The following is a 26,244-nucleotide window of genomic DNA, read 5'->3' on the forward strand; positions in this document are numbered from 1 at the left end:
CCACAGTCAGTCTAAATCTGGTGTTTTTTTCTAAAATACATCTTTTAAGTAGATTTAGTTATTCATATCCTGGGCTATTAAAAACTGTGAATGTACAACATTCTGTTCTAATTTGTTCAAATGACCAAAGACCTTGGATGGAACTAAAGTCTGTCCCTGATGCTGCATAGGTGAATAGGTAGGTTCTGTTTGAGGAAACTTTTAAAGTTTTTTTTTTCTTTATTTTGTTTTTCTTCCCTTTGCAGGATTAGAGTACAGAAAGGAATTGGGGAAAGAAATAGAGAATGAATACCAATGCTTATGGAACACTGTAACAAAATTGGCAGTGAGTTACAGCTTTGGAGATGCTTTCCCAATACGAAAGACTTCCCAGCTATTTCTTGATGAGAAACAGACTTTATTTAGAGGTACTGACAACTCCACAAATTAGAGAGTTAGAAGCGTGATCTTTGTTACTATAACTACAAGTTCTAGGAGTAGTGATCTGATTTTATCCTGATCAAAAAATCTACTCCATGCTTCATGGATCCTCTATTCCTTCCTTTCAACCCAATAGCAAAACTTGAAGTTGATGCCAAACTAAACCTGACCAGGCCTTTTGGGTGAAATTCTGGCTCCTCTGTAGACAGCATAAGTATTGTTATTGACTTCAGTAGTAATTAGGTTTAGGTCCATGATCACTAGCCCAAACCTGTTGTACATGTTGTAAAAAAATTATTATTACTGTAATACAAATAACAGTAAAAAGCATAATTATTACTCATAATTAAGTAACGGCTATGCTGCAGGAAGTCTGTCTCTGAAGAACATCTTTGTAGATTTGGATATACGGTTATGCAGGTATTGGGCATGGGAGCAGCAAATTTAGTGAAATACAGAATTGTTGCCCTAGTGGCAGAGGGTCCAGCTGCCACTGTAGCTCACATCGCAATCCCTGAAGGTTGTAGAAATGTGACTTACCCGTAAGTGTCTTAAATTACACCATCATCCTGTTTACTAGCCCATAATTGTGGGAGTGCAGAGTTGTCTCAGAGGTGATTTGTTTTCTTCCCTCACTTACAAGACCTGTTTGGAATATGTGAAAGGAGTAGGTAAAAGTTTTTGCCTGATATCTGATGTTTCTTGAGAACCAGTTTTGTTACAACTTTCAAATGTTTGTTTTAAACCTATAAAATTGTATAATTTTTTAGAAGGGACAGTTGATAAGAAGTTCAGTAAAGGCTGGAATATAATTCTACTTAAGTTTGTGAGTGCTTTTCAGCTAATTTCAAAGACATCAAGTAAGCAAAGCAGACTCTAATGGGCAAAAAAAAAGGAGTTTCTTTGTTATCTGTGGGAAATTAAGGCATCTTCTGGCACAGTGTTTGAGTTGCGTATTTCTGTATCTCCTTTGGAAACCTTGAAGACTGAAGTTGTGGCTAGACTTCAAATGTGGGAAGGATGCACCATGTTAACATGTTGTCTTCAGTCATCTAATGTAAGCACCGTTGAACGTGCTTGTTTAGGAGACTGGGGTCTTTATGGAACTGGTGCAGGAAAGTAGATGCCTGTGAGATGGGATGGGTTGTAGCATCCGAAAAATTAGCGTATGTGTCTGAAATGGATTACAAGAATATCTACTTGGAGGCAGTAGTGATGTTTGCTTCATTCTTCTTCCCATGCTTGAGAAGCAACAGGAAAAGGGGAACTGGTGAACTGCTGCTTAGTTTTAGCAAATTTTACTTTATAGAATTTCATTTATAATGTAACTTGACAGAATTTTCAAGCGTGATATGCAGTTATATGTATTCTTAATTAAATAATATTAATTATTTTTCACATTGTAAAGTCAATGAAGAAGAAATTCCTAACATTGGACTAATCTCAGTGAAATCTGATCTTGTTGAAGAGTATGCTGGAGATGTTTTGAAATATCTACCTGTTTTAGAAAGGTACAGGTTTAAGTTTTATTCTAGTGAAATAACATTACATGGTATTATGCACTTTACATCCATGTTATGCTCAATTCATACACATGTAGATTTGCTTTTGCTATGACTGAGTAAAATTTCACATTTACATGTCCTGGTGTAAATACTAACAGAAAGTTCAAAACTTGAATGGATAAGAGTCAATATAACCGTATTTCCATATGTTGTTACTTGTTTGCATTGTAGTCTTTAATCCTTATTCTGCATTCTGGAACGGTTTTTCTAACTGTACAATATGTATTTGAAAGACCTTATCCTAAATTGCAAAGATCAGATTATTTTAGGAAAAGAAAAACATTAAATAAAAGTATTGAAAAGACATTTAGAAGATAGTATCCTTTACATTTGTCTTGCTACTTATGGAATTGGGTTCTGTGCTGCACAATGAGTATTTTTTAGCTAGTGTGTCAATTATGTAGTTAACATTGCATTCTGGGATTATTGTGTATGAAATTAGGTGGAAAAATGGGGTTTCACTTTGTTTGTTATTCATTCTTTCTGAAAAACTGAGGCTATGTCGACACACTATGTTTGGAGTAGAATTATATCCTGTGCTGGTTTTCTGCCACAGTAAAATCGTATTTTGATAAATACCCAGTTTTTTGAGTGCTTTGAATGTTTCATTAGAGATGCCAGAAAACACTTTCAATTTCTGATCTGTTTAATGTTTGTATATTTCAGCAATGATCCTGCAGTTACTTCACTCATTAAACACAAGGAATTTCATGAGCTCCGTCACTGGCATTCTGGCCGACCTTTGACTGAGGAATACGAGCGAATACAGTGCAATGCTGATGGTGAGAAGAACTAACACAAAGCCTGCGCATCTGTGTTTGCTATAACAGTATTGTAAGGGTTATTGTAAATGTTTATTTTCATTTCAGAAAATATTTGCAACTGTATGAATACTTGACAAACTAGAGCTACGGTAACAGTGAAATCATACTTAAACTGATGTGCTTGTGTGTTATGTGTATGCATTGTGTATTATCTTAAATAGCTCTATATGAGTATAACAGAATGAGTGCATGTGATCAGATGTTAGTGATACATTCCCTTTAGCTTGCAAAATGCTTCACAGATTTATATAAGCAGAACGTATGCACATGTGCAATTTAATTTTTAAGTATATAGTTTGGATAATGCTTGGTAAGCATGTCCATGCATGTGCAAAATCTGCTCAGACATTTTCACACTGCATGCATAACCAATCTTATATTTTGAGACCAGAATTAAAATAAGAAGTAAAAGAAATTGTTGTGGTTTAACCCCAGCAGGCAACTAAGCACCACACAGCCACTTGTCTACCTTGGTGGGATGGGGGAGAGAATCGGAAGGGTGAAAGTGGAAAAGCTCGGTTGAGATAAAGACAGTTTAATAAGTAAACCAAAAGCTGCACATGCAAACAAAGCAAATGAGGAATTCATTCACTACTTCCCGTTGCCAGGCAGGTGTTTAGAGCCATCTCTAGGTAAGCAGGGCTCCAGCATACCTATCAGTCTCTTGGGGAAAAAACCACAATCACTCCAAACATCCCCCTGCTTCTTCCTTCTACTTTTATTGCTGAGCATGATGTCATAGTGTGGAATATCCCTTTGGTCAGTTGGGGCCAGCTGTCCCAGCTGTGTCCCCTCCCAGCTTCTTGTGCACCCCCAGCCCACTCGCTAGTGGGAGGGTGTGAGCAGTGGAAAAGGCCTTGATGCTGTGTAAGCACTGCTCAGCGATAGCTAAACACCCCTGTGTTATTAAAACCATTTCCATCACAAATTCAAAACATAGCCCCATACAAGCTTCTGTGAAGAAATTCAACTCTACCCCACTAAAACCAGCACAGAAGAAAACAAAAGTTGTTTGTATCATAATTATTGATGTTATGTGTTTTAGTTTCCTGTAAGTTTTTTCCCATTTGAGATACTCAGGAAAACAAACCATGGACTTAATTTTGATCTTAGATTTGCATGTTTAAGTGAAATGAAGTAAATGATACTGTATGTACTAGAAAGTACACAAAACTTTCTCTCAAAGATGTTCCCATCATCTATTGCATCATATAATGAATTAAACTGTGAAAAACCTACCAGGAGTTGAGAAATCATGGATTACTCTTGGCCCCTCCAGTGTTGCTTATGGATTTCACTTGGTGACTTAAGAAATGTTGTCTCCTGAGTGGGATTTTGTGCCACTTGAGCTATGAAACAATGGTTTCATCTGCTCACCTTTCTGACTGGGTGATTTTTGCATTCTTCTGTGCACTTTGATTTCAACGTGAAGTTTGGAGAGCATAACCTGCAGAATAGTAGTGAAAGCACCTTCCATAATGTTGGAGTTGAAGGTTTATGTTGGCTCCAGCTGAAGAGAGGGCCCTTTCGCTCCCGTGCCTTGCATGAATACTCTGAATGCTGGCATGTGTCATCTCAGTTTTTCTTGTGAAAAACAGAAAGATCTTCCAAAGTGGGTGTTCACACTCAGAAACTGACTGATCGTTTTGATTTTAGGACAGAGAGAAATACCTAGGTTTGAGTGTGGAAGTATTCATGTGTTTAGTTCAGTATCTTCCATTGGCTAGCATAAGTGTTTTTCTGGCAGCTTTATTTATTTATGTTCTGATGACAGAGTTTTGTTTTTAGGGGCAAGAGGTTGCTTTCTGATCATCTGAATTGTCTTTGGAAAACACCTTCCTGTTTTCATGGACTGTAAGCATAGGCATTGTCCTCAAGCAGTTATTATTTCCTTCCAGGCATCCTGCTTGTTAAGTTTTCCAATATTTTTAATGTGTGCTTAAAGTGGTCTATTGCCTTTCTCTCAGGTATTCCAAAGTACTGTTGGATTTCAGTGAGTCTTAGTAGCCAGCCTCTTTCAAAATGTGATTTTGGCCTCTAGGTCAATGAGGATTTTTTAGGAAATTAATCCATTACCCAGGTATCTTTTATTTGGAATAGATTAGGCTGGAATTCTATCAGAGTGTTTTTTAATAAATTATATTTGTTTGCAACAAAATCCAAAGATCCAGAAGAAAGAAGACAAATACAAAAATTACAGACTTTTCGTCATTTTTATGGAAGCACTTTGGAAGACAGCAATTCAAAACTTATTGTACATCAAGAGGATGTGTCAAGGACTGCTAATGCTGCTGTCAAAAAGACACAAAAAAAGCATGTGAGTATATTCAAGTTACTCCTTCCAAATCTTTTTTTCTATTATCCAGGAAAGGATTTCTGTTATATATGAGTCCCACAGCTGAAGTTTTGTATCCTGAATGCAGTAGTATCTGTCAGTGGAAGAAATTTAAATCACCTTTGTACTTCAAATTTAATTAGTGACTTGTTGAAAGTATTTTTGTTTCTAGCTAGGACTACTGGTGAGTGATCATACTTTAACAGGCACAAATAAAAAAAATAGTACATATATAGTCTGCAAAGGCTGATAGGTTTTGGCTCATGGCCAGTAATGTGGAGTGAAGGAAACTGGCATTCATTTATTTTTACTTTAAGAGACTATTGATAAATTCTTCAAAAAACATTATTGAGTTGTTTATTATATTTCCTTGCACTATTTTGTAACTTTATCTGCAAAAGATCCTGTAGATATTGTAATTAATCCTAATTATGTGAACATTGTCAGCCATCACAGGGTAGGTAGCATGTAGCTGCATACTCATGAAGAATACTGACCAATAATAATTTGAGTAATATTTCATAATAGGCTGTACTATGGATTACAGATTATGGCTTGTTGAGCTACCTGTAAAAGTCTGTATGTAAAATAACTTTCTTAACTTCAGATAAGGTTGAACTCTTAATTTTAGTTAAGTTATTGAAAAGCATCTCAATGTGATCAGAATTACTATTACCCATGTATAAAATGAAAGCTTGAAATCTAACTTTCAAACATCTGCTCTTTTATTTTTACATATTTGTGCCTTTCTTTACCACTTGTGGAGCTTTATACTGACTTAAAATGCAGCTTAGAGAAGCTCTTTTGAGTAGCATGTATTTGGAATCAGAAATGATATCCCCTTTAAAATGAAGTACTATTTTAATAAATTCCCAGAACACAATGCATCACACAGATTAATTAAAAACTATAATGTACCTGCTGTGATTAAGTTTACGGATTAACTTTTTTTAGATACTACTTTCACACAGTGATTGTTAGTTCTGACTATCTTCGTTTTATTGGATAGAAAAGTAAAGCGGAAATGATTGCAGAGGAAAACAAGAGGCGACTACAAACTAAAGAAGAAAAGAAAGAGCAGGAGCAGTGGGAAGCCTTGCGCATACCAACTGAAAAGGAAATAAAAGCAAATCTGACTGTTGGAATAAATAAATTGGAGAAGTTTCTCAAGACCCTTAAAAGTAAATCTGTAAAATTCAGCGTAGAAATGACAGGACTTTCTGCCTGTTTAGAAATGTGGAAGGAACACTGCAGAAAAGAAGGTATGATAGCCAAATTCATGTTTGATATTCAACATCTACTCCCTTTAACCAAGAGTGAGTGACTTTGGACATTCTCAGCTGGGATAATGGTGTGTAAATACAGACCTGTTTCAGAAGCATGAAGAGTGTTTTGTAAGTATAATCAGGCTCTGGTCCATATTTGCGATTTCAAGATCCTTTGAGTAAGCTGCGCAGTATCCCAATGAAATTAGACTGTAGCTGTTTTCCTGATTTGCTTTCTAAACATTGCATACCTAACATTTTTTATTGTATATATCTTTAATGTATAGATCTTGTATGATTATGTATCGTGCACAGTAAAATGTATCTGTATTGCAGTGGATTGTTTAATTAGCACAAGTGGTTAGCTCACAGTTTGAATGACAATTTGCACAGAAATCTCTGCTACCATGGTTAGTGGCCTCCTGTTTCACCAGAATTAACTTGTTCTGTCCATACCCTCAGTCAGAGGGGTCCAAATACACATTGCTCTAAACCTGTTGAGCGTTGTAAACATTAAAGTGAAATATGTTGCTAATAATACTGACTAACAAGTGTGTGGGTCAGGAAAGTGAAACGTGAGAGCTCAGTTATTATGTAGATGTCAGAGGTACAACTCCTTTTTATAGCTGAGTGTGCAGAAGCAGATAGGATTATCTGGGAGGTCTCAGGCATGTGGATTGTCTTTGTCTAGTTGCCTTTAAAATAAATTAGTTTTTAAATTGTCATAAATGTGGTTGGACAAGTATGGTCTGTTCTAAAAATACCTAATTTCAAATGATTCCCAGTGATACAATCAGCTCTCAGATAACTGTAGACTTTTTTTTAAAGGTAGCCAATCAAAAGATTTAAGTAAAGCTGTTCAAGTCATGAGGAGAATTCATATCCTCCTTGAAAAATATCATGATCTCTTGGAGAAACAACATCTACAAAAGCTGACCAGATATCTAAGACTTCTTGGATTTGAGAATTTGGCATGCACTCTATCTGGCCAGGTAACTTTACAGACTTTAGTGATTTTACTGTAACTGGATCTGTAGCTGAATATCAACAGTGTTTTCTTAAGCACTGACTAGTGTGCAGAAGATCTATATTGAGCTTATTTTATATTGTATTGTGCCATAAGATTTGGAACTGTCTATTCTTGCTTCAGATATTAATCTTCTTTAGTTCCATGGATACATTTCTCTGCTTGATATCAGGGCTTGCTGGAACAGTAGGCCACTTCCCCTTTAGTAAATAGAAATGTTATGGCTTCAAAGATACCTTTTGAAACATGCATCAAGATTAATTTGCTCTAGTTATGTCCGCCTGAGGCCTTAGATATCTCTTAGAGGTACCTGCTGTTCAATACATCACATCCACTGAATTCTGCATGTTAAAAATAACTGTTAAAAGCCCGAGTAATGAGCACCTGCTCTTTAACAAGCACAGATGTGCTATGTTAGAAAAGCAAATCTTTGAGACTGTGGAGGTGGATGAAAACTATTCCGTTTGTTGTTGTGGTGTTACTGATCACCTCTGAAGGAAACAGCTTCAGATACTGAGTTGCTTGTCCTTGTTAGTGCAGCTGGGATCACCAGTAGCTACACTCAGTTTGTCTCTGAAGTAATTTCTCTAAGGACTGCACTTTTCTGCATATTAGCAACCTGCCTGCTGGGTGATCTAATATCAAGAGCAGTTCGATATCATTGTGTGTAGATGGGGTGTTATCAGGGAGAGAGAGTGCTTAAGTGGCTCTCAGGCAGAAGAGGGAGGATGTAACTCATAGCCTGCAGAATATGGAATCAGTAGCAAAAGGAAGGAAGATCAACCTGAACTGTAAAACTAATATCAGTCACTTCAGCGTCTTATTTTTCAGGCACAGTAGAGTTAGGAATTTCTGGAAGCTTGTATCTGGAAAGTATTTATTTTCCTTCCTTGGGGATCAGGACTGAGAGTTGAGGAAGGAAATGATTGTTTTGTAAGAGATTTCCTTCTGAACACAATCCTGAGTGACCTGATCTATTGCACCTGCTTCTAGCAGTGAGTTGGATTAACTGACGTCCAGACATCCCTAACAAACCAGTTATGTGATTTTCTCTTATCTTGCGGTGTATGTTGTAAGATGTAATGCTTTTCTATACAGCTTTCAGGATCCAATGTCGTAACCAGTCCTGCTTGTGAATATTTAATTTGGTATGTTTTAGGGTATGCAGGCATTGTTTAAAATACAATGCTTTATAAAATGTGCGATTACACTCAGTCTTTAGATTTTGCAGCTCTGATTCTTTGTACAAGGCTTCAAGGCAGGCCTAAGAAAAGAGGCACAAAAATACAATGAGAAGACTCTGGCAGGCAGTAGCTTGAAGAGGCTGAACTTTGCCTGCTAGCAAGTTTTGTTAGCTCTTCTGACAACAAAAACAACACCAACACCACCACCAGCTGTGGAAGACCTATTATCTTTAGAACATAGTCTCATTTGAAGAGATACAAGTATAACCCTTTCATAAGGCTACATGGTATAGATTTCTGCAAGAAGATTTAAAAATCACCTGCACTTTTATATGTTTTTCCAAGCTTGCGGAGTTCCACAAAGCAAAAGATGTGTCATTTTCTTAATCTCTTGCTAGCTTTCAGACCAACTTGACTTTTCTTTTGACCCTACAGACTGGAGAAAGTAATGATCAAAATATAAGCAAATATGCTATCAAAGTGGGTCCAGCTCGCTTTCAGCTACAATACATGGATTATTACTTGCTCAGAGAAGAGAGGAATGATCCAGATCCCCGAGTGCAACATTTCATACCAGACACATGGCAGGTAATGACACACAAACTTTTTGCATAAAGTTAATGGATTTTTTTTCTTTTGCGTTTAAGAGTACGCCTTATTCTACTACTAATAAAAAATAGTGTTGTTTATAACATTTAATTTTTTAACAAATGTAACAAATTCAGTAAATAATTTTGGACTGTAGTCCGTGTTCTTTCTACACGGACAGCTTTTCTGCAGAGACCCTGGCCCAATGAATTCAACATAAGAAATGCCAAATCTGTGGGATTTCACAGCTCGTTACCATATTTGATGGTGGTAATGCCCCATTTGCATAATCGGTAACTGTTCATCCTCTACTTATTTGTCCCTAAAGAATTACCCATAGTACAAGTTGAAAACTAACTTTTCTGTCTAAAGCAGAGGAAGTCTAACTCAGATATTATTATTATTATTATTATTATTATTATTATTATTATTATTATTATTATTACTATTAGACTTAGGAGGCCAGCTGAATTCGCTGCTTTGGATATCTATATCTGCAAAACGGTCACTTGCTTGAAAAGCAATTTGGAACTTGGCGTATGTGCTGATAGAGAGAGACAGTGTTAGTGCTACTTCTGTTTCCCCTTCTGTACCCCTTACCCCATCCTTTCACAGGCCTATATAAGGTCAGAGAGCATGGAGGGAGACAATAATAGGGAAGAAAACACTTTAATAAATACTGTATCCTAGGAGCAGAAGAAGGATTTGGACAGTATTGATGGAACTATTATAATGCTAGAAAAAAATTCTGCCTTGTATAAAACAATGAAGTTTTTGGAACTAAATGATACACTTCTGAGTTAACTGGTTTTATTTTTTAATTGGAAGATGTCCAAGTTTGGACTCAATGTTCTGATATCAGTATCTCAGACCAAATAATTGAAATGGACTAATAATAATTTGTAGCTCCATTTATTTCCACTAACAGTTTAAGAGAAAAGAACACAGCCATAAAACAACGAGATTAACTCTAACTTTCTGTGGTCTAAAATCTGTATATAAAGTCTACGTGCAAAAATAAAAGATGTCTTCACAGAAAGAGGTGGTTTACTCAATAAGAATTTTATAACAAGACATTTTGACATAGCTGCTTTTCTCTTAGCGAGAACTTCTTGATGCGGTGGATAATAATGAGTCTGCAGTGATTGTCGCTCCCACTTCATCAGGAAAAACGTATGCATCATACTATTGCATGGAAAAAGTTCTGAAAACGAGCAATGATGGAGTAGTTGTGTATGTTGCTCCTACAAAGGTAAGGCTGCATCCTGCTACATATTCTGTATATTTGACTATGAATTTCTCAGTATGATTCTGAAACTGTTTGGGGTAACCTGTTACACAATTTTAGTTGATATATATATTTTTCATTCGAAATGGAATCTTTGTATTGCGTTTTACATTCATTAGAGACAGCATGTTTACAAGAAAATCTTCAAAATATCTAAGCTCCTGTAGATTTTTTGTCTATTAATATCTGTATAGCTAATTTAAGGTCAGAAACAGTAATATATACAAAAGTGCTATAAGTAGCATGTGAAGCAAATGGTGAGAGTACCAAAAGCCTTCCAACATGGTGAAAGTAATGTTGGAACAGAACAACGACCAGGCAAGTCATCTTTTTCTAATTGACTTCGCCATTAGACGCTTCAAGAGAAAGTTTATGAAACTCTAGGCACTGGGATATTTTTTAATGAGACTTCTAGCCTAATAGTTATAAACTGACTTAAATGCTGAGCTACAATATTTTGATTTCTTCCAAAACTTAGCTTAATGTCAGTAATATAATTTTTGGATAATAAATTACATGCGCTGTTATTCAATAACAATCTCTGTGGATTGTTTTCTGTAAGTAAAATAATTTTTTTCACGGTTGTACTCAGGCTGGGCATCAAAATAATCTTTTAATTTTAATATCAGTTTGGGTGCAGAAATGTACTTTATACCTGCAGCCCCAGGACTTTGAGTTCATTAAAGTGCTTGTAAATACAGTATAATGTGAACTATTTTTAACTGCTTTGAAAATAATTAAAATACAGACTTAATAGTGTATAACTCACTTTACAGAACAGTGAATTTCCTTGAAAGCATTTCAATATAATTGACAATCAAGTACCAAATCTTTTGAAAGTTAAGATTTTTGACAGTCTAGAATTTATAGTACATTACATAGTACATTATAGTCTAGTTCATCAATATTAGTAACAAAATTGAGTTATTTTATATGTCTCAGAATATCATATGTCTTTAGACATATGCTATCTAGTTTTGTTAATGACCTGCTTTATTTAAGGCTCTTGTAAATCAAGTGGTGGGAACTATATACAGTCGATTCACCAAGAAACTTCCAGATGGATTGGCAATGTGTGGAGTCTTCACGCGAGATTATCGCAATGATGTCATGAATTCTCAGGTATATTTTTATGTGTGTTTTAACACAATAATAATGACTTCTGTATTCCATCTGGCTTCTGAAAATGTTAATTTGAACTATAAAAATTGTGCCATTACTAATTGCAAAGTTCAGGAAAAATCGAAGCATACCTTTACTTCTTACCAGATACTTGCAGTCTATGGCATACAACCTTACTTATCCATCCTCAGGGCACATGCAGTTGATTAGTTGCTCTGGTTAAAAGCAAAAACCTTAAAAGTATTTGGTTGCCAGCATACACCAGATGCCTTGCAGAAGTCCAGATAGAATACATCAGTAGCTCGTCTCTTGCAGTCACTCCATCATAGAAGGCCACTAGATTGGTCTCTCTTGTACTGGGGAGCCTAGAACTGGACACAGGACTCCAGGTGTGGACTCCTCAGTGCTGAGCAGAGGGGAACGATCCCCTGCCTTGACTTACCGGCATGGCTCCTCCTAATGTAGCCCAGGATATCATTAGCCTTCCTTGCCAGAAGGGCACATTGCTGCCTCCTGTTCAGCTTGGAGTACACCAGGGACGCTTCAGGTCCTTTTCTGCAGAGCTGCTTCCCAGCTGGATGGCCCCTAGCATACAATGGTGAATGGGGTTGCTCCTCCCCAGGTGCAGCACTTTTTACCTCTGCCTGTTGAACTTCACGAGGTTCCTGTCAGGCCATTTCTCCAGCCTGTGTAGAGTCCTTCTGGATGGCAGCATGACCCTCTGGCATGCACCTCACTATCTGCTCATCTGAGCCATACTTCAACAGCTTGTCTGTAAGGATCTTATGAGAGAGATTGTCGAAAGACTTCCTGAAGACAATATCCACTGTTCTCCCCTCATCTACCAAACCAGTCATTTCATCATAGAAGTTGGTCAAGCATGACTTCCACTGGTGAATTCATGTCGAATACTTCAGTGATTTTCTTATTCTCCGTGTCCTTGGAAATGGTTTCCAGGATTAGTCACTCCCTCAGCTTTCCAGGGATCGAAGTGAGGCTGACCAACCTGTAGTTTCCTGGGTCCTCGTTCTTGCCCTTCTTGAAGTGCCCTTCTTCACCATGAGGGTGGTGAGGCACTGGAACAGACTGCCCAGAGAAGCTGTGGATGCCGCATCACTGGCAGTGTTCAAGGCCAGGTTGGACAGAGCTTTGAGTAACCTGGTCTAGTGGAAAGTGTCCCTGCCCATGGCAGGGTGGTTGGAACTAGATGATATTTAAGGTCCCTTCCAACCCAGACTGTTCTATCATTCTGTGATTCTACGATAAGATAGCAGTGACAAACTATTCATTCATTCTTGTTTATCTTGAAATCAAATATATTTTTAAAGTCTTTTTAAATAAAGAATCTACTCGTAGTTGGTCAGTTTACTTCAAAATAATGCTTTACAAACCTTTATTCTTAGATACTGGTGACTGTGCCTCAATGTTTAGAAATCTTGATGCTGTCTCCTCGTTGCCAGAAATGGACCAAACGGATACAATATGTCATATTTGATGAGGTAGGCATCTTTTAATAGTAACCAATTTAACAAATATACAAAAAGAGCTTGAGTAAAAATGCTGATGCATTACATACATTATTGCTGGTAAAATAACAACTTTCAGAAATATTATTTCAGACTTATTACCTTTTCCCAATTTGCTGATAGTGTTTATGTACTCCAGTGAAAGAACTTAAAACTGTGTTAGCCCTCAAGAGGAAGCTACCAGGGAATTCCTTAATTTCTCTCAGGCCTGTCAGTTGAAAAACTAAAAGCCACCACTGTAGTCTCAGTGGCACAAGTAGAACATTTCAGAGTGGAATCATCCACATGTCACATCATACGGTATTAGTCAGTCTTTCCAGGGAAAAGGATGATAATTAATCTTGCTAAATTTAAAATTCCTACTGTATTTTTTCTTGTATATAGAATTAATTGCTAATTATGCCACCATCTAGGGTACAAACAGTGAATGTACTATTGAAATTTACACTAATGTGCTATCCAGTGAAGTGTGGAGAGAGGTTTACTGGACCCTTGATTTGGAGCTCATGGTGATCTGCTACAACATAAGAATTACTCAGTACTGGTCTTGCCAAACTTTTGACTTTTGCAAAACGCGAAACAATAACTGTTTTGGTTGCACTTTGATAAGGAACACTTCTTCTTTTCTTTTAATCCCTTTTCCCAAAAACATAGGTCCATTGTCTTGGCAGTGAAATTGGAGCAGAGGTTTGGGAGCATCTTCTGGTAACAATTCGGTGTCCGTTTTTGGCGCTCTCTGCTACTGTCAGTAACCCTGAACACCTAACTGAGTACGTGTGAAATTTGCATGCTCACAAGAGCATATTTAAACCGGATATGAGCTGTTTTTAGATAGACAGATCAATTACTCTTAGGAGGCAACTGATTTGCAGTTATATTGTTACATGTATTATGCTACTTTTACTCCCCAGTTCAGACAAAACAATGCTGTAACTCTTAACTCTGTAATGAGAATAGGCACTAATCTGCCTTCAGACCCTGTAATTGAGCTGTGCAGAGGCATTCAGAAGCTTTTACATCTATGTGAATTGCCAAAGCCTGATAAGAACACTTGTCCATCATCAACCAGAGAAGATGCACCATATTTATATATATAAAATGGTGCTATTGCCTATTTTTTATTTGCACCCTGGGATAAGCTGGAGAAAACTGCACTGAAGATGGTGAGAGGGAGACTGGAAATTCAATAGGAGAAACTGAGCATATGGTAATAATTCATCTATTCATCATCAGTAGCAATTTTCTTAAAATATTTTTTACAACTCTTATTTTTGTTTTATTCTTGCATTGTAGGTGGTTAAAATCTGTGAAAAGGTATTGGCAACATGCTGACAGTATAATAGAAGGAAGCTCTGTAAACTCTGAAGAGAACTTTACAAGAAAATTTAAAGGGAAATCTAAAGTGCAAGGACATAAGAAATCATATCGTGTTAGACTAGGTGTGTATCAGAATATTTTGGAACTAGGAAATACATTTTAGTGTTATTTCTGCAAAAACTTCAATCATGGTGTGTGAACTGAAGCCTATTTTGCTTTGGGTTTTCTTTTAAATAAAAACAAAACTTGCAGGATTAAGTATTTGCTTTTCAAAACAACCAAATATGTCATGACAGCATTTTTGTCTCTTCACAGTCTTGTATGAAGAAAGATACAACGATTTGGAAAAGTACGTGTGTTCTCTAAAGGGCAGTGATTTTATGATTGAACATTATCATCCGTGTGCTGCATTAACAGTCGATCATGTAAGCATAATACTGGTATCAACATTGTTTAGCAACTATTACTTTTAGGCAACATGAATTCCATCCAAATTATCCCCCTTTTTTTTTTTTTTTAAATTTATTTTATATTTAAACTCCTTGCAGATTGAGAACTATGGTATTCCTTCAGATCTTTCTCTGTCTCCACGAGAGAGCATCCAGCTTTATGACACAATGGTGAAAGTCTGGCAAGAGTGGCCAAGGGCACAGGTGTGTATACACAGCTGTGAACAAAATATATAAAAATAAATAGATAACAAAGTTCTGCAATGTTTGATACTAATGTTGTTTTTCCAGGAGCTAGATCCTGAGGAATTTGTCTCTTTCAAGAATAAAGTAGTGATAAAAAAGCCAGATGTGAGGAAATATGAACAGGAACTGAAGAAAGAATTAAGTGAATGGATTGTGCTTGGCCAAAGGCAGAAGGTAACAGTTGTTACAATGCACTTTCTTAAGATCATATACATCTTTAAAATAATAATATGTAATAATATAATTATGGCAGTTTCTCCTCCCGTTATTATTATTTAGTAGGTTTAACTGCTGCTGCACTTGAAAGATAAGCATTAACATTTGTGTCATTTCCCCATGAGCATTTTCAAGGTGATGTTTTCACAAGCTTCTCTGGGAATCAGACTTCTAACACTGCTGTGAGATTTCAGTTCCCGATTCCCTTAGGTATTGCCTACAGTTAGTGAGAATATTGTACATTTGCTCTGCTTTTTCAGTCTACTTCTTTTTTGCTTTTCATTTGAAAGCTTCTTGTGGAGCTACAGACAGACAGTATGTATGTTTTCGTGTAAAAGAGAGGAATTAAAGCAATGAGCAGAAAATTAAAAAAAAGTCTTGATTGGAGGCCACCTATTGCAACATTACAAAAAGGAATATGAGGAGATGGTGAATTGACAAGTTAAAAATAAAGAATATCTGGGGAAAAACCAAACCAAACCAAACCCAACGAATTTATTGAAATATGACAGTTAAAGGTGAAAATAAATCATAATCGGCCTATTAGTGATACTTCATTATTTGTGCTGTGATGACTTGCATTTTGAGCTCTTACCAAAGTCAGTTGATAACTTGCAGTCTGTAAACTACACATGGCTATTGCTGCTCTGAATGTTTTTAAAAAAAATTGCTCATAGAAGTTGACACAGGAAAACAGAGTCTTTGTATTTATTAGCCTTTGACGAGAAGTTTCTACCATTAAAATATCCACAATAATACTGCTTTGGTCAGGTGAATGAGTTATTGGAGCACCTTAAGCCAAAACCTGTGGATTGCTCAGAACATGAGAAGTGGAGGCATCTTGCAAGCTTTGTTGATAAATTATGGGAGATGAATCAGTTGCCCGCCATATTTTTCATGTAAGTATTTACATTCCAGTAATTATATGTTTATTGCCTATATTTAGAAAAATGGAGTTCAGAGATAAGCATTGATGTGGCTTGGCAAATGCCATTTATATGGTATTTGTTACATTTGCTTTAAAACATACAAAGTAAAGGCCTACAAGCTCTGGCAACCCATGCATCTTTATGGCACCAAAGTTTTAGCTGTAATCAAACTGGGAGCATGTAATTACTTTGTGGAAAGGGTAGAATCCACGCATGATGTCTGAGAAAATTACAAGAAGCTGAATCAGAGTAAAATGAGAGTCAGATTTTCAGTTGCTTTGCCCCCAGGTAGTCAGTAAAACTTCTAGAAAGCATATACTGTTTATTTAGAGGTGCAAATGCTGTATGTGGGGCAGATTTGCTAGGGAAAAGAGTGGAATGAGGTTCCGTGTTTGTCATATGGTGACGGCTCCACTGCACAGCCTCTAACAATCTCGCATATAGTGACATGCATCAAACAACCTGTTTTGCAAATCTGTGAGATGCAATTACATAACATCAGGCATGCGCAACTTTGAGCCTACTGACAATACTGCTATAGTCGGTGATAGTGCTCATATCAATGAAGCAGGCATGTACCTCAATGCTGGACTTAATAATAAAAAGAAGCTGCTTATCAGTAAATAGTTGTCTACTGCATATTCTCACTGTAATAATGCTTAGAAACAATCATGTAAAAATTGAAAGTTTTCTTAATATGAAGCCTTTTCCTTCCTTTGATAGTTAGAGGTAGAATGCTCGCTGCCATTTCAGTTCTCACATGCTTGATGCTGATAAAAAGACATTTCTGAAAGAACTCTAGAAAGGAAGAAGCAAAAAGTGAATATACATATTGATGGTACATCTCAAATTATTCTAGTTGCTGGTAAATTATTTCTTTTTCTATTTTTCAGTGATGGCCTAGTTGTAAATTAATGTTATGGCTGATTTCAAGCTGAAACTGGCAGTTTTCAGAAGGACTCTTAGATATTTGTAATTCCATCAAATAAGGAATAATTTTAGGGCTGCTGTATGAACTGCATCATCATTTTGGGGCACTCAATAGGAAGTTCCAAGGTGCTTCTCCTTAGGGCAGATGGATAATGCCCTCCTCTCATCTACCGTGCAATGATGAGTCCTTAGAAATTCTTGGTGACTTATGGCTCTTGCAAGGGACTGCGAGTAGAGTATGAATATTCTAGACAACTGATAAATGATCATGGTGAGACAAGAACACATCCCAGACTGGTGAATACAGAGAGAGAACCTAATGGTACCAAGCTGGGGGATGAGGTACAGAAATCTGTTATCTATGGCTCTTTTAAGGCAGAGGTGTAGTGTAACAGCATTTGGTAGACCTCCCTAGTGTCTTTCCAGTTAGGCAAAAGACAAGAGTCAGACAGAACCAAAAAAAACCCCAAATAAAATAATAATAATTAAAAAGTCTCTCTAGTTAAATAGCCCAGACCTGAGAAATTCTGATGAAGATGGAGGGGATGAGTAGCCCTCACAAACAGTAGACAGTGACTTGGAATAACAGATTGACATTTATGCTTCATTGGTGCTGATAGGCCTTATCTCCCTAAGCCATTAATGATGAGTGTGGTTGAAAAGCAGTCATCCCATATAGTGTTATGTTAGCATGGAATTAATGGACACTCCTAAGAGAACAGGTATTGGAGCTGTACAAGCCAAATTGCTATCGCAGCCCTTGGTGGTAGGGAAAATCCAGTACTTAAGAGTTTACTTTTCTATTCTTAGAGCCAAGAAGGAAAAGCATGGGCGGGCACCACTTTAGTACTCCTTATGGCTGCATAAACTCAATGATAGAGAGAAATTAGGTCATTCAGTCTGAGCTTCAGAGGGGGAGAAGAAAGTAAATGGCAAGTGACTGTTATTGAGCTTTGTCATCTGTGAAGATGTGGAAAGCTTAAGTTAGGGAAAAACTACCTCCTAGCCTTAAAATCTATATTTTGTCTTTCTGGATAAAAGGATAAAGTCCTTCAATTTTTGCTCCTGTTCATGGTGACTGCTATATTTGAATGACTAGTGAATATTCTAATGGACTAGGATGCAACCTCATCCCATGTGTTGCCAACACTTTGCATGGTGCTAGCTAAACTCAAAAAGAAAAAAAAAAAAAAAAAAAGCTATGAGGAAAGCAGCTATGTAGAAGAACAAGAAAGACAGGCAGTGATTCTCAATGGGGTGTGGAAAAGAATTAAAATTACTTAAACTACAATTTACTTTATCTGTTTGTCCAAGTGTCCAGCTTAAGGAAAGGTAGAGTTGAACATACTTTCTATAGATGATTTATTGGCAGAATCATTTAACATTTTACCATTAGGTTTGAAAGGGAATGCAGAATATGATTTAGAGAAGTAATACGGATATGCTTCTTATTATTAGATTCTGACTATTGTCAGATTATAAGGTTTAACTAATATTATTGTAACAGCACTACATATAAATAAAATCTCTGTTAGAGTTCACCTAACCGATGTATATTATATATTATGTACTTTAAGATTTAATGTGGATTCAGTGGAAAATGCAGCCAAGAACGTATTCTTCAATTTGCTGAAAAGGCAAAGAAGTGAACGAGACCCTAATACCGAGAGCAAAAAAGAGCGTTTAAGGGATGAACTAAAAAAAGTGAATAAAACACTAATAAAATTCAACCCTCGGTAAGTATTATAACCATATATTACTAAAAAGCTTACATATTAAGACAGAGCATAATTTTGTGATAACTCATTTCTGGGGAATGTACCTTGCAGCAGCACAGTCCTGCAGTTTGCAGTGTAGAAGTCCCTGCTCCTCTTTGTGCTCTAACAACCCACACTGTAGGAGCAGCTGTGTGGCAGGTGTCAATCAGCTGTACCTAGTGCACAGTCACGCAGCAGGAAAGTGCCAGTGTTGCTGACATTGTATAAGGTGCTGGCACTACTACATAAGAATCGAAGAGAGGGACCCAAGTATATGAGATCGGTCAATTTGGAATAATTCACCTCTGAGATACCAAGATATCAGAATGGCTCGTTCTCCAGACAGTAACTTTTGTCATGCATCTGTTAAAAACAGTGTAGCATCTGACCCTGGTGCTGGGTCAGCAACTGCGGGAGAGTATTTTCATAGTTTAGCCTCACCATGGCTGGTTACAGTGGTGGAACTCAGAAGTATGGGTTCACCTGACTGGTGAGATGTTCTCTGAATATTTATCAGGCTTTTGCTTGGATTGTACTGTATTTGTTTCTCCCTTAACCTCGAATTTTCTTGATTTTTGTGATCACAGAGTACAGATTTTTATAAGACATTTGGCAGTGAAATGCGGCTATAGTTATCAGGATTGTCAGCAACATAAAGCGCCATGGTTTTGCCCTCCTAATCATGACAACTTACAGTGCATTCTTTGGACATAATATCATGAAAGAATGAAACATAGAATCATAAAATGTCCTAAGTTGGAAGGGACCCACAAGGATCATCAAACTTAGCTGACTTTCATAGTAGTGAGAACTTGAAAATCCAGTAGGAATTTAGATACATGTTTAAACATTGAAGTAGCTTGAAAATCTGCCTCTAAATAGTTTTCCTTCTCTCTTCTTCAAATCCTGTCCTAAATCCCTACAGTCCATGTCATTATTGGAGGTAAATCCATCACATTTCTCTTTCATGTTTAATACTTCTACTGTTCAATCTTATTAGCTTACCAACTTGCTAAATGAAGTACTTTAGATTTGCTGTGTTAATTTTCGTTTTTGTATATCACCATAATTCCTCCTCTCTACTTCACCCAGAATTACTGTTTTGCATACAAGCCATGATAAAAGGAAGCTGTTAGCATTGCCAGTAACTTTACATTTACAGATCTGCCTACATGTTTGAGCCTACAGTTCAAAATCAATTGAGTCTACATCTATCAGTACTCAAAGAATATTTCAAAATTGACATATTTGTGTTAATTACAGAAATAATATTTTTAATTGTATATTGTATACAGGGATACCAAAAAGATGAGCTCCAGTAAAATCGAAAACATTCAACTTCTTTTGACAAAAAAAAAACAGCTAGAAAAAAGACTTAAAAGGCTAACTGCTATCCCTTCTGGGTGTACTTATGCTGATCCTAAAGCAGTGGATGAAGATGTAAGTAATTCACTGATAATTATAAAATGATTTTGGTTTTGTATGTCTAAAATGCATGAATTTGTGCATATATACATAAACCACATATAACGTGTGATGCAGTTGTAATTCATAACAGTATGCATAGATATCATGAAACATTTAAATCTGATTCTGGGTATCAATCTTAGATAATTTTTCCTTTAAGATGTATGGACAACTTTCACTCTGCCAAATAAAAAGGTGTTGACTTGTCCCTGTGATAGGAGTCCTGAGATGTATACTACAGTTTGTTCATTTCTATGAACTATCAACTACGCAGTTCTGTGACTTGTTGATTCATATCTCAGACTCCTATTTTTCTGACAGAGTCATCAGCATAGGCTATATGGCACCTTTGTGTGCTTATCAAAATATTTTTAAGCCCTTCGTATCTTGTAAAAATACTAAATAATAAATTATTTTAGGCTTTAAAATTTCTAGTTCCCATAAAGCAAAATTTTCCATGCTCTTCAATGTGTTTATGACCCCTTCAGGAAAGAAAAGGTGAGAAATGAACTGAAAATCTGCAGATGTCCATCAGAAATAGTGGTGTATATATTTGTATACAAATAATTAAGGAATAATTTATGAAAGAGATTTATATTATGTGGTTTCCAGCAGTAGTGGGTTACTGGGCTTTGATTCAGGAGATCCCCTGTTGTCTGAACTTCTTGAAACATGACTGTGGTTCATATAGCTGTCTCTTTATGACTGGGTTTTTTTTAAGTAAAAAAAGTAATTGTGATATATAGCTCTTAATTCAGAAAAAAAAGTGCTCAAAATTTTGATGAAGTGTCTTTATAATGCTTTCTGCTTATTGTGATACATCTTGAAAGAGAGGAAGATTCTCGGTATTGGGACCAAACTTGAAAAATCTCATGATTCTTTGTGCGGGGAACTTGGAATCCTGATGGCATTTTCAGACTGCTGTCAGCCAGCATGGAAGAAACATTACTTCCCACAGTTGTACATGGGTAAAGGTAGTGAAAAAGTAGCTTGAACTTTGGAACAGGTGGCACTTAGATGTAGAGTGAAGTTCAGAAAGTACTGAAAAAGCTTAATTCGATGCTATTTCTGAGTTTGGAAAAGGGAAGTTTCTAACTGTGTAGTGAGATTAAATGGTGGTACCAAGCAGGGATGACAAACAAGAGCAAACGTGTATCAGCTTCATGTAGCTACTTGGGAATTTGCTCTGTGATAGTGGCACACAGTCCGTAGTCACAAGGCCATTCTTTGAGTACAAAAGTCATGAACATGCAGTCTTCCTATGTCTGGTTGCATCTAGCGGCATGGTATGACAGTTGGGACTGTTGTAATGGCATTTGTTGCAAAGGTGAAAAAACCTGATAGTATATAGAAATGTACCAAAGAGCTTGGATTTGTCATCATAATGAAGCTACTGTACTGTCTACTGATGGGCTGATGGTACACATCCACTTATGTACTTCAGGTTCACTGAAGATCATAAAAAGTTGTATTTCTTCGCAGTGCTTGGAATTTTGTAAGAGAAGACTTTTTTTTTTTTTTTTTTCTTTTTCCATTAGCAACACCTGGTTATGGTTAATACTTTGCATTTCTTTTTATTTGTAGACTTTAAGGAAGATTTTTGGTCGACTTAGGTTTGAGAGAAGAGGTTATTTACAGCGAACTATGGCACTGAGGGGCATTGGATATCATCATGGATCTATGACTGCCAAAGGAAGACAAGTAGTGGAGATGCTTTTCAGGCTGGGATATATCAAGGTTGGTAAATTTGCCTTTTTTTTTTTTTTTAATATTAGTTTTTCCATATATTTGATGTAAAAATATAGTGTACCTTTCACCAGGAGTAAAATATATTGCAGACTTTGTCATGTTCATTTAAAAATGCTAACAGGAAGGTTTCCAAACAAATAAACTAAGTGAACTGATGGATGTAGAACTTTATTTCTAACAAAGATTTTCTGTCTTTCAGATTAGCAAATCATAGTATCATAGAATCATTTAGGTTGGAAAAGACCCTTAAGATCACTGACTCCAACCATAAACCTAACGCTACCAAGTCCATGACTAAACCATGTCCCTAAGCACTATGTCTGCATGTCTTTAAAACACCTTTAGGGTTTGTGACTCAACCACTTCCCTGGGCAGCCTGTTCCAATGCTTGACAGTTCTTTAAGTGGAGAAATTTTTCGTAATGTCCCATCTAAACCTCCCCTGGTGCAACTTGGGGCTGTTTCCTTTCATCCTAATACTTGTTACTTGGGAGAAGAGACCAACACTCTCCATGCTACAACCTCCCTTCAAGTAGCAGTAGACAGCAATAAGGTCTCCCCTCAGTCCCCTTTTCTCCAGGCTAAACAGCTCCAGTTCCCTCAGCTGCCCCTCACAAGACTTGTGTTCCAGACATGTCGCCAGCTTCGTTGCCCTTCTCTGAACTCTCTCCAGCACCTCAATGTCTTTCTTGTAGTGAGAGGCCCAAAACTGAACATAGGATTCGAGGTGCAGCTTCACCAGAGCCGAGTACAGGGAGACGATCACTTCCCTGGTCCTGCTGGCCATGCTATTACTGATACAAGCCAGGATGCTGTTGGCCTTTTTGGCCACCTGGGCACACTGCTGGCTCATGTTCAGCCAGCTGTCAACCAACACCCCCAGATCCCTTTCTGCCAGGCAGCTTTCCAGCCACTGTTCCCCCAGCCTGTAGCGCTGCCTGGGGTTGTTGTGACGCAAGTGCAAGACCCAGCACTTGGCCTTGTTAAATTTCATACAATCAGCCTCAGCCTATCGATCCAGCTGGTCCAGATCCCTCTGCAGAGCTTTCCTACCCTCCAGCAGATCAACACTCCCACCCAACTTGGTGTCATCTGCAAATTTACTAAGGGTACACTCAATCCCCTCATCCAGATCATTGATAAAGAGATTAAACAGAGCTGACCCCAATACTGATCCCTGGGGAGCACCACTCGTGACTGGCCGCCAGCTGGATTTGACTCCATTCACCACAAGTCTTTGGGCCTGGCCATCCAGACAGTTTTTTAGCCAGCAAAGAGTGCACCCATCCAAGGCACGAGCAGCCAGTTTCTCCAGGAGAATGCTGTGGGAAACAGTGTCAAAGGCTTCACTAAATTCTAGGTAGACAACATCCACAGCCTTTATCTCATCCACTAAGCAGGTTACCTTGGCAGAGAAAGACATCAGGTTAGTCAAGCAGGACCTGCCTTTCATAAACCCATGCTGACTGGGCCTGGATGCTTGGTTGTTCTGTATGTGCCGCGTGATGGCACTCAGGATGATCTGTCCATGACCTTCCCTGGCACTGAGGTCAGACTGACAGGCCTGTAGCTCACTGAATCCTCCTTCTGACCCTTTCTGTAGATGAGCGTCACATTTATACACATTTATAGCCAGGTGGGGATTGGTCTCTTCTCCCAGGCAGTTAGCAATAGGACAAGGTGGCATGGGCTTAAACTCTACCAGGGGAAATTTAGGCTGGATATTAGAAAGAAATTCTTTACAGAGAGAGTGGTCAGGCATTGGAATGGCCTGCCCAGGGAGGTAGTGGACTCGCCGTCCCTAGAGGTTTTTAAACTGAGATTGGACATGGCACTTAGTGCCATGATCTAGTAAACAGACTAGAGTTGGACCAAGGGTTGGACTCAATGATCTCTGGGGTCTTTTCCAACCCAGTCGATTCTGTGATTCTGTGATTTTCTAACCTGCAGGCAACTGAAACCTCCCTGGTTAGCCGGGGTTGCTGATAAAATGATGGAAAGTGAGCACCTCCGCCAGCTCCCTCAGTACCCTTGGGTAGATCCCATCTAGCTATATAGGCTTGTGTGTGTCTGAGTGGTGTAGCAGGTCATTAACCATTTTCCCTTGGATTACTGGGGCTTCATTCTGCTCCCCAACCCTGTCTTCCAGCTCAGGGGACTGTGTACTCCGAGAACAACTGGTCTTGCTATTAAAGACTGAGGCAAAGAAGGCATTTAGTACCTCAGCCTTTTCCTCTTCCTCTGTCACTGTGTTTTCCCCCCACATCTGATAAAGGATGGAGATTCTCCTTAGCCCTCATTTTGTTGCTCGTGTATTTATTGAAATTTTTTTTTATTGTTTTTTACTGCAGGAGCCAGCTGAAAATGTTTTATAGTTAAACAAACCCTACAGGATTATGATATTTTGTACTGTCTTCACGGAATATTTCAATTTGTCTTCAGTTTCAATATTATTTCAATTTGTGTCCCATAAAAGATGAACTGTAAACTTGCATGATACAGAAGTTCAATATGCATATGTAATAGCTGTATGAGCAACACTGAAATTTATCTAAGTTCATAGCTCTGTTAAATTCATCAGATTAAAGTTTAGCTATAGGAAGAATGATAGTAAAATTTCTGTTATTTAAGTTGGGTATTACAGGTGTTCTTTTTAAATTGGATATTGCCATTTCTAATAGTTATACTCATGTTTGATATTTTACAGGTAGTCACAGCTACTTCAACACTTGCTCTGGGAATCAACATGCCATGCAGATCTGTTGTCTTTGCTGAAGATTCGGTCTTTTTAGATGCCCTAAATTACAGACAGGTATGGAAATAGAACACCTACTTTTTATTACAAGAACAGTACACATGTAGCTGTCATGACACACAAATTCAGAAAAATGTCTTTTCATTTTCACATACTTCTGGGTATGTTATGGCTTTTGGCTGTTCTTTTTGGTGATGATAGTAGTTTTAGCTAAGGTGATTTTACTAATTTTTTGGAACTGCCAGCCCATAAATAATGTTTGTAGTCAAAAGACCTGTTTCAGCAATGAAAATATTACATTTGCTCAGTGAACTAAAGGCACAGATTCTGCTTTCAGTTACGGGAACTGGAAAGACAAAAGCTGTTTTGTTCTAGCCACGGTTTTACAAATGTTTGAAAAATATGCTGTAAGAACATACAGTGGGAATGTAATGAGGAAAAGAAAGATTGCTGACTGGACTAATTAGGGTCATTTGAATTCTTTCCATCTTGGCACTCCACACAATGCAACACAGCAACGTGTAGATGAGGTTGCCAATGCAATAAAGTAGAATGTCTCCAGTCATGGCACAAATTACTGGGTGGGCTGAGAGACTCCAACCTATTCATTAGTCCCCATTTTTTGCTTTTGTACTACTTTTCAAAACTGCATTTTCATGAAGCACTGCCAGTTTGCCTCTGGTTTAGGAAGCCATAAAGGCCAGATAGAGCTGATGGCATCACCTGGCAGGTAGGTCTCAGAGTCAGGGTGTGAGCGGATCTGTGCAGTAGCCAGACCTATGTGCATCTCCCTTCTGCTGCACGTAAATGACATGACTCCAGCTGTGTCACATCATCTGTTACAAGGGGCAAGTCCCCACAAGGGACCTGACCAAGAGCAGGTGATCCAAGCAAGGGAATACACCCTTACGCAGCTTCTCTCTGCTCTGTATTCTCTGCTCTTTATTCATACTGAGACTACCTCTGCCCCAAATCTACCCAGAAATAATTCAGACCTAAATGTAATTTGAAAACAAAGCTGGTATATAGGTATAAATTACGTTAAAACTTACCTTGAAGAAACAGAAGTGTTAAAAAGACGTGAGAGATCATATCCTGGCCAGTGTTTAGGTCTTCTATCAGATTTTGAAGTTCATATTTTAAAAAGTAAATAAAATGACCACAATTGTAAACCAGCTATATTTGAGGTACAACATATTTTGCACACATTATTTTAATAGTGGCGCATAAATGATTTATTAAAACTGTATAGATAGTACCAGTAAATACAACTTATGTATATTTTA

General features: G+C 37.5%; 1 protein-coding gene across 1 annotated transcript in view; it reads left to right on the forward strand.

The window, feature by feature from the left end:
* DDX60 (DExD/H-box helicase 60) overlaps positions 1-26,244 on the forward strand; it is a 47,681-nt gene that overhangs the window by 8,431 nt on the left and 13,006 nt on the right. Inside the window, exons 10-29 of the mRNA XM_065061380.1 lie at positions 246-407; positions 1,829-1,931; positions 2,652-2,767; positions 4,975-5,126; positions 6,154-6,406; positions 7,238-7,401; positions 9,056-9,208; positions 10,311-10,460; positions 11,499-11,618; positions 13,022-13,117; positions 13,799-13,914; positions 14,438-14,583; positions 14,777-14,886; positions 15,010-15,114; positions 15,202-15,330; positions 16,144-16,271; positions 18,809-18,967; positions 20,284-20,428; positions 22,040-22,192; positions 24,911-25,015. Of these exons, the coding sequence (XP_064917452.1) occupies positions 246-407; positions 1,829-1,931; positions 2,652-2,767; positions 4,975-5,126; positions 6,154-6,406; positions 7,238-7,401; positions 9,056-9,208; positions 10,311-10,460; positions 11,499-11,618; positions 13,022-13,117; positions 13,799-13,914; positions 14,438-14,583; positions 14,777-14,886; positions 15,010-15,114; positions 15,202-15,330; positions 16,144-16,271; positions 18,809-18,967; positions 20,284-20,428; positions 22,040-22,192; positions 24,911-25,015 (2,765 nt within the window). The remainder of the gene's footprint in view (positions 1-245; positions 408-1,828; positions 1,932-2,651; positions 2,768-4,974; positions 5,127-6,153; positions 6,407-7,237; positions 7,402-9,055; positions 9,209-10,310; positions 10,461-11,498; positions 11,619-13,021; positions 13,118-13,798; positions 13,915-14,437; positions 14,584-14,776; positions 14,887-15,009; positions 15,115-15,201; positions 15,331-16,143; positions 16,272-18,808; positions 18,968-20,283; positions 20,429-22,039; positions 22,193-24,910; positions 25,016-26,244) is intronic.

The sequence above is a fragment of the Columba livia genome, chromosome 4, assembly GCF_036013475.1.
Source record: "Columba livia isolate bColLiv1 breed racing homer chromosome 4, bColLiv1.pat.W.v2, whole genome shotgun sequence".
NCBI classification, from domain to species: Eukaryota; Metazoa; Chordata; class Aves; order Columbiformes; family Columbidae; genus Columba; species Columba livia.